The sequence below is a fragment of the Penaeus chinensis genome, chromosome 33 (assembly GCF_019202785.1).
Source record: "Penaeus chinensis breed Huanghai No. 1 chromosome 33, ASM1920278v2, whole genome shotgun sequence".
Taxonomy (NCBI): Eukaryota; Metazoa; Arthropoda; class Malacostraca; order Decapoda; family Penaeidae; genus Penaeus; species Penaeus chinensis.
In genome coordinates, this window is record NC_061851.1 from 2,038,353 (window position 1) to 2,045,852 (window position 7,500).

The following is a 7,500-nucleotide window of genomic DNA, read 5'->3' on the forward strand; positions in this document are numbered from 1 at the left end:
ATCAAAATAAAAAAAAAACAAAAAAACAAGAGGAAAGTTACATCACAACTTCAGAACTTGACTTAGAACTACGTAGGAGAGAGAAGGAAATATGATAAAAAGATTTATACATTGACAACCACAATGACACGAATTCTAATGGACAGAATCAACTCGGGTGGCTTCTTATATAAGTATATAAGTATGTAAGTATATATCACTTATGAGGATCGAACGAGAAAAAGAGGAAGGCGTTTGGGGGGAAAAAGGATAAAAATGTTCGAACATTCACGCATTAACAACATACCTTCTTAGTCTCAATGGCTTTGCTGGTAGAAAAAAACCGGGGATTTTTTTTTTTTTTTTTTTTTTTTTTTGAAAAAATGGACGCTCTTTCTCTAGACTCGTTAGAGATTTATTTGTTTATTTATTTATTTATACCACTTCCTCTCCTAAAGTCTAAAAAAGCGGGAAACATTCACTCTGCAAATCTCTAATGAAAAATGAAATGCATTGAAGGGAGTTCATTAATATTCAAATTAAATCTATCATTGGAGCCTAATATAGGCCTAAATGTGGGAGGGAAATGTGTATCTCACAAAAATAATAAATATTTATTACTGAATTAAAAGCCTAGATAACTTAATTTAATTACCTTTCTTAATCAACGAAAAAAAAAAATATTCACTAAATATCAAACTTTAAAAAATAAAAGAAATTATCGAAAAGGAGGGACAAAATTTCCTATCCACTAACTATCCATCATAAATGTTTTTTTATCTTTTATCTTGAATAAGCTTCCTTAGACACTATACATCACCGTACACTAGCAAGGGAGGTTTGTATACAGTACAAATTTGACCAGAGATTTACAACGTATAAAAGCTAAAGTGACTAGTGAACAGTTCGATAAATTCAATGAAAAAAAAAAAAAAAGTGTGCTCCATCTGAACAGTCGGGAATCCTGTACAAAGATACAAATATTATGACTATTGAACACACGTGGTTTTAACTGTATTCCATTTTTTTTTCATTCATGTTTATTTTATCGTCGTATTCCTCGCCCTTCGTTCCAGAAATTTTATTATATATATATATTTTTTCCCTTTGAGCAACAGATTTTTCACACTGCGGACAAAAATGCAACATACTGCAACATTTCCGCAGTTGCAAATCCACCGCAGGCAATCATGGCTGATGTTTTAACGTAAGTTAAGTGTGTTCCACTCTGTCCCCGCCCCCTCCCCCCCCCCCCCCCCCTCGCGCGACCAATTTAATATTTTGATTTGGTTCTCCCTTCACACTATTAACACAATGCAGTTACTGCTATATTCATAACTACATTTTAAACTCGCATATTCTGAATTGTTCCGGTGTTGTAATCAAGAATTATTTATATATATATATATATATATATATATATATATATATACACACACACACACACACACGTATGTATATATTTCTGTATTTCTGTATTTCTGTATTTCTGTATTTCTGTATGTATGTATGTATGTATGTATGTATGTATGTATGTATGTATGTATGTATGTATGTATGTATGTATGTATGTATGTATGTATGTATGTAGGTATGCATATATATAGGAATCCCTAAGTATTATGTTATGTGACGTTATGTTATGCATTTAAGTGTATGTGTGCATATGTATGTTTCTATATTTGTGTGCGTGTTCGTGTGCGTGTGCGTGTGCGTGTTCGTGTGTGTATGCGTGTTCGTCTGTGTATGCTTGTGCGTGTGCGTGTGCGTGTTCGTATGCGTGTGTGTGTTCGTGTGCGTGTGTGTGTTTGTGAGCGTGTGTGTAAGCGTGTCCGTGTTCGTGTTCGTGTTTGTGTTCGTGTGCGTGTTTCTTCTTAACCCATGACTACAACACCCGGGAGCCCCCGAGCCCAGCCCTTCTCGCAATCGCAGGCCCGAAGGAATCTCGACCGACGCCATCGCCGCCAATATCCTCCGCGCCGGAAATCCTTCAGAGATATCCGAGGCGCACACGTCCTTCGTCATTTGGGATCCGAGGCCTTCGCGCCCTTGTCTACGTGGCGGCTTCTCCAGAGATCTTTCCACAAAAAGAAATGTGGAGGGGTCACAGGGAGAGGGTGGGGGGTGGGGAGGGAGAAGGGCGGTTCGAGAAAACGCTTCGTATTGGTCGCGCGTTCGGGAAAGATTGCAGACCACTTTCTTTTCTCTCTCTTTTTTTTTTTTTTGTCTTTTTCTATGGTCTTTCATCATTCCCTCTTTTCATCATTTTGTATTCACATTATCAGATGTTTTATCGACTGATAAATCCTTTTCTTCCACTTGGGCAAAATTAAAGCATCGTAACCTCGTGTGTTCTTTTGGTCTTCCTTCAACTCCTCTTGGCTTCACCTTCGGTCGCCTCCGTCGCCGCCGTCGCCGCCGCCGCCGCCGTCACCGTCACCACCCGCGACCTCCTCTTCGTCTCGTCGCCCTTCCCGTCCTTCTTCGCCGCCTTCTTCTTCCCGCTCAACGCCCCTGCTCCTACGCCCGCTCCGGTCGCCGTTCCTGCTGCTGCTGCTCCTCCGCCTCCTCCCCCGCCGGCCTCCCTGTATCAGATGAAGCTGTTGAGCTGCTGGTGGAAGGCAGCCAGGTAGTCGAGGATGAGCTTGGCGTGCGGCCGGTCGTGCGGGTGGATGGCCCAGCAGAAGGCCATCACCTTGTACAGGTCGTCCGGGCAGTTGAGCGGTTGCGCCAGCCGGTAGCCGTCGCGCAGGTACTCCCCCATCTCGCAGGCGGCCACCTCCACGTACGGCTGCTGCGCCAGCGTCGTCAGCTCCCACAGCAACACGCCGTAGGACCACTGCAAGGAAGGCGAGAGGCGGTTAGGGGTTAGATGCCCGGGGGAATTTTTGTAGGGTAGTCACAATACTAGGGAGAGAGAGATAGATAGAGAGAGAGAGAGAGAGAGAGAGAGAGAGAGAGAGAGAGAGAGAGAGAGAGAGAGAGAGAGAGAGAGAGAGAGAGAGAGAGAGAGAGAGAGAGAGAGAGAGGCCTCCCCCCTCCCTCCCCCCCGCACGCGGCCTGTTTACACTCGCCCGCCGCCGATAAGGAGCAATCGCCAACGTGTGAATGAAATCGTGTGTAGTAAATTCACCCACACGATACCATCTCCACACCCCTCCCCCGCCTCTCCCCCCTCTTACTTCCCCCTCCCTCCTCCTTCCCTCCTCCCCTTGTCCTCTCAACCCGTTCCTTCATCGTCACCCTTCTCCTATCCCTCCTCCTCCCTCCTTTCGTCCTTTCTCCTTCCTCTTCTCTCACCTTTCGTATTTCCCGACCGTTTCCCCTTCATCCTCTCCATCCTTCCCTTGCCTTCTCTCCTCTTCCTAATTCCCTTCCTATCCCCCTCTTTCTTCCTTCTTATACCTCCTCCTCCTCCTCCTCCCCTTCTCCTTTTCCTTCTCCTTCCCCTGTCCCGTATTCTTCCCCCTCCTCTCCTCCCCTACTCTCTTCCCTCCCTCTCCCCTCCTCTCCTCTCCTACTCCCTTCCCTTCCCCTCCCCTCCTCCCTTACTCCCTTCCCTTCCTACTCTCTTTCTTCCTTCCTATACCTCCTCGTCTCCTTCCCCTACCCCTCCCCTTCCCCTCCCCTTCCCCTCCCCTTTCCTCCTGGGTATCACGTGTCGAGAGTTCGTGGTTACGGTGGTTGGATCAACTTCATACCACGTGGGTAGACGTAGGGGGAGAGGAGGGGAGGGAAGGAGAGAAGGAGGGGGGCGAAGGGAAGAGAGGAAGAGGAGAGGATGGTAAATGAGGAGGGGACGAAGGGAAGAGAGGAAGAGGAAGAGGATGGTGAAAGAGGAGGGGGAAGGAGGGGACGAGAAGAAGAGGAAGAGGATGGTGAAAGAGGAGGGAAGGAGGGGACGAGAAGAAGAGGAAGAGGATGGTGAAAGAGGAGGGAAGGAGGGGACGAGAAGAAGAGGAAGAGGATGGTGAAAGAGGAGGGAAGGAGGGGACGAGAAGAAGAGGAAGAGGATGGTGAAAGAGGAGGGAAGGAGGGGACGAGAAGAAGAGGAAGAGGATGGTGAAAGAGGAGGGAAGGAGGGGACGAGAAGAAGAGGAAGAGGATGGTGAAAGAGGAGGGAAGGAGGGGACGAGAAGAAGAGGAAGAGGATGGTGAAAGAGGAGGGAAGGAGGGGACGAGAAGAAGAGGAAGAGGATGGTGAAAGAGGAGGGAAGGAGGGGACGAGAAGAAGAGGAAGAGGATGGTGAAAGAGGAGGGAAGGAGGGGACGAGAAGAAGAGGAAGAGGATGGCGAAAGGGGAAGGGAGGAAGGGAAGAGGGGAGGATGGAAGGAGGGGAAGAGTAGCGTTATATGGCGAAAGGGTAGGGGATGGGGGAGTTGAATGGGGAGGAGGAGGTTGAGGTAAGTTCTGAAAAGGAGGGAAAGGGGGAAGGGAGGATGGGGGAAAGTTCAGGAAGGGAGAGGAAGGAGGAGTTAAGGGAGGGGTAGGAAGGAGGGAGGGAGGGAGGGATGAGAGGGAGGGGAGGGAAGGAGGGAGGGAGGGAGGGAGGGAGGGAGGGAGGGAGGAGAGGGAGGGAGGAGAGGGAGGGGAGGGAAGGAGGGAGGGGAGGGAAGGAGGGAGGGAGGGAGGGAGGGAGGGAGGGAGGGAGGGAGGGAGGGAGGGAAGGAAGGATAAGAGGGAGGGGTAGGAAGGAGGGACGGAGGGACGGAGGGAAGAGAGGGAAGGGGAGGGGAATTGAGGGAAGCTGAGAGAGTGGGAGAGACAGCTTTACGGGCGTCTGGGCCGACAATGTATAGCATGCGGGCGTGATGTTTCGAGAGATCGTAAATCGTCGGATGAATTTATAGCTCAATCTCTGCGATGTGGAACTGCTTATGACCGTGCGTGAGAGAGTGTGTGTGTGTGCGTACGTGCGTCCGTGTGTGTGTGTGTGTGTGTGTGTGTGTGTGTGTGTGTGTGTGTGTGTGTGTGTGTGTGTGTGTGTGTGTGTGTGTGTGTGTGTGTGTGTGTGTGTGTGTTAGCTCGTCTTCTTGCATGTACGCGTTCTTGGGTATTATTGTAAAACCGCGTGTTAAAGAAAATAAAAAATAAAAAAGAAAAAATAAACTTTATCTTACCAACTTTTAAAAATATATAAAAACATATCTTTAGAAGATGAATTAACGAAAACAACAACAAGCGCCCCGACCCTTAAAAAAAGATTTAAAGGAAAAACAGAAAGAAAGAAAGAAAGAAAGAAAGGAAGAAAGAATGAAAAAGAAAAAAAAAGAAAGAGATGAATAAATACATAAAAAATAAACACAGAAAGAAATGAATCAATAAACAAGAAAAAGCAAGCAAGAACGAAAAAAACAATCGCAGCAGATATCTGGGATTCCGGAGCAATTACGTTCCGATCTCATTAACCGGAGCTTATCGCCCTTTATAGGATCGGAATCTCTTTCTTTTAAAATCCAATATGCTAATGAAGACACGCCGGTGAAAAAATAATAAGATTAAGTTCTAAGGAGCGTAAGAAGCTGCAGGATCTCCGAGGTGGTCGCGAAGGAGCCTAATTGACTCCAAAAAAGTCCTCGGGTTGCAAATGCTTGCTCATCGGGTTTGGCTGTTGCACTGGCGAGCGGAGGCTGGGAAGGAGGGCATTTTTTGGATGGCTCGCGCGGTCGTGATTGACACAGCGAGACGGGTGAGGGGGGGGGGGGGGGAAGGGGGGGAGAGAATAAGGGGAAGAGAGGGGAAAGAAGAGCGAAGAGAGTGAGAGAGATGTAGATAGATAGATAGATAGATAGATAGAGACAGACAGACAGAGAGACAAAGATAAAAAAAATACAATAAGGGAATCAAACAAACAAAAGAGACAAGAGGGAAAACAACAACAACAACATACAACATACAACAACAAACAACAAACAACCGCCCTTCTCCCAAGAGCGCGCACTCACCACGTCGCTGGCCGTCGATATGATCCTGTCGGTGATGGCTTCGTAGGCCAGCCACTTGATGGGCCTGGCGAGCTCGGCCCCCACCGCCTCATAGTCACTGGGGAAGAGATCCCGCGAGAGAGCTGCGTCGGTGATGCGCAGCTGGAGTTTCTCACTCACGCTGCAGGTGGAGGAGGAGGAGGGCGACGAGGGAGAGAAAAGACGGTCAGTACCTTTATTGTGTTGGGGGGGAGGGGAGGGGAAGGGAGGGGGGGAGGGAGAGAGCGTGAGGGGAGAATGGTCGCTGTGTGTCCGTGGCGCCTGTGGGTTGTCTACGTGTGGCCGTGGGGTGGTGTGTGTGTGTGTGTGTGTGTGTGTGTGTGTGTGTGTGTGTGTGTGTGTGTGTGTGTGTGTGTGTGTGTGTGTGTGTGTGTGTGTGTGTGTGTGTGTGTGTGTGTGTGTGTGTGTGTGTGTGTGTGTGTGCCTGCGTGTGCGTGCGTGCGTGTGTGTGTGTGTGCGTGCGTGCGTGTATGTGTGTGTGTGCCTGCGTGCGTGTATGTGTGTGTGTGCCTGCGTGTGCGTGTATGTGTGTGTTTGTCTGTATGAATAACCACTTATGTATGCATATGCGAATATTGATATTTACGCGTATGTATATGTACGATTATGCGTGTCCGCGCGCATGTGCATGTCCCCCGCATGAGATTAATTTGTCTGATAATAGAAAATCAATCACAGTGCAGTCTGCTTTATCCCCGCCCATTTAATTTTACATAATGCAAATATGCAATTTATAAGTCAAGGGAATATTTACATAATAATTTCATTACGTTCGAAACATGTCATACGGAGTGACATGGACCTTATATTTCAATCACCGATGATTTGAAAAAAAAAAAAAAAAAAAGACTGAATTTATAAACAATTTCCAAAAATATATATTGGCAAATATATATTTTTCGAAAACATTGGAGTACATCAAAATTACTAGTAAAAAAACATAGAAAAAAAAATATACACGCATAAAATCACCATACAGAGGAAGGAAGCAAAGCCGATTTTTCAGCTTCAAAAACTTCCTTCACAAAAAATGGGAAAATAATAAACAAAAACAAACTAAAAACTAAAAAGGAAAAACAAAAAAAAACAAAAAGTGGGAAGGAGGGGGGGGGGGGGAGTAAGAAGGAAAATATAGGGTGAAGGGGAGATGAGAGATGACAGAGGGGAGGAAGATGACGAAGAGGAGGAAAAAAGAAGAGAAGGGGGAAGGAGAAGGAGATAGAAAAGGAAAAAGAGGAGGAAGAGGAGGAGGGGAAGAGGAGAAGGAGGAGAAAGAGGAGGAGGGGGAAGAGGAGAAGGAGGAGAAAGAGGAGGAGGGGGAAGAGGAGAAGGAGGAGAAAGAGGAGGAGGGGGAAGAGGAGAAGGAGGAGAAAGAGGAGGACGATGAAGAGGAGGTGGAAGAAGAAAAGGGGGAAAATAGGGAGGAGAGAACGGGTAATATAAAAAATAAAAAAAAAAGAGGTGAGAGAAAAACGAGGATGGAGGGCGGTGAGGAGGAAGAGAAAGAAAAAGAAAAAAAAAAAAAAAAAAAGAAAG

General features: G+C 46.9%; 2 protein-coding genes across 2 annotated transcripts in view; one reads left to right on the plus strand and one right to left on the minus strand.

Annotated features, from left to right (window-relative positions):
* The window catches only part of LOC125043379, a 672,402-nt gene that overhangs the window by 196,697 nt on the left and 468,205 nt on the right, over positions 1–7,500 (plus strand). The window lies entirely within an intron of this gene.
* Positions 1–7,500, minus strand: part of LOC125043377 (tyrosine-protein kinase RYK-like) — a 13,122-nt gene that overhangs the window by 330 nt on the left and 5,292 nt on the right. The window contains exons 6-7 of the mRNA XM_047639471.1: positions 5,926–6,085; positions 1–2,818 (exon numbers count right to left, since the gene is read on the minus strand). The exon at positions 1–2,818 is cut by the window's left edge and continues 330 nt beyond it. Of these exons, the coding sequence (XP_047495427.1) occupies positions 2,570–2,818; positions 5,926–6,085 (409 nt within the window). The 3' untranslated portion in view covers positions 1–2,569. The remainder of the gene's footprint in view (positions 2,819–5,925; positions 6,086–7,500) is intronic.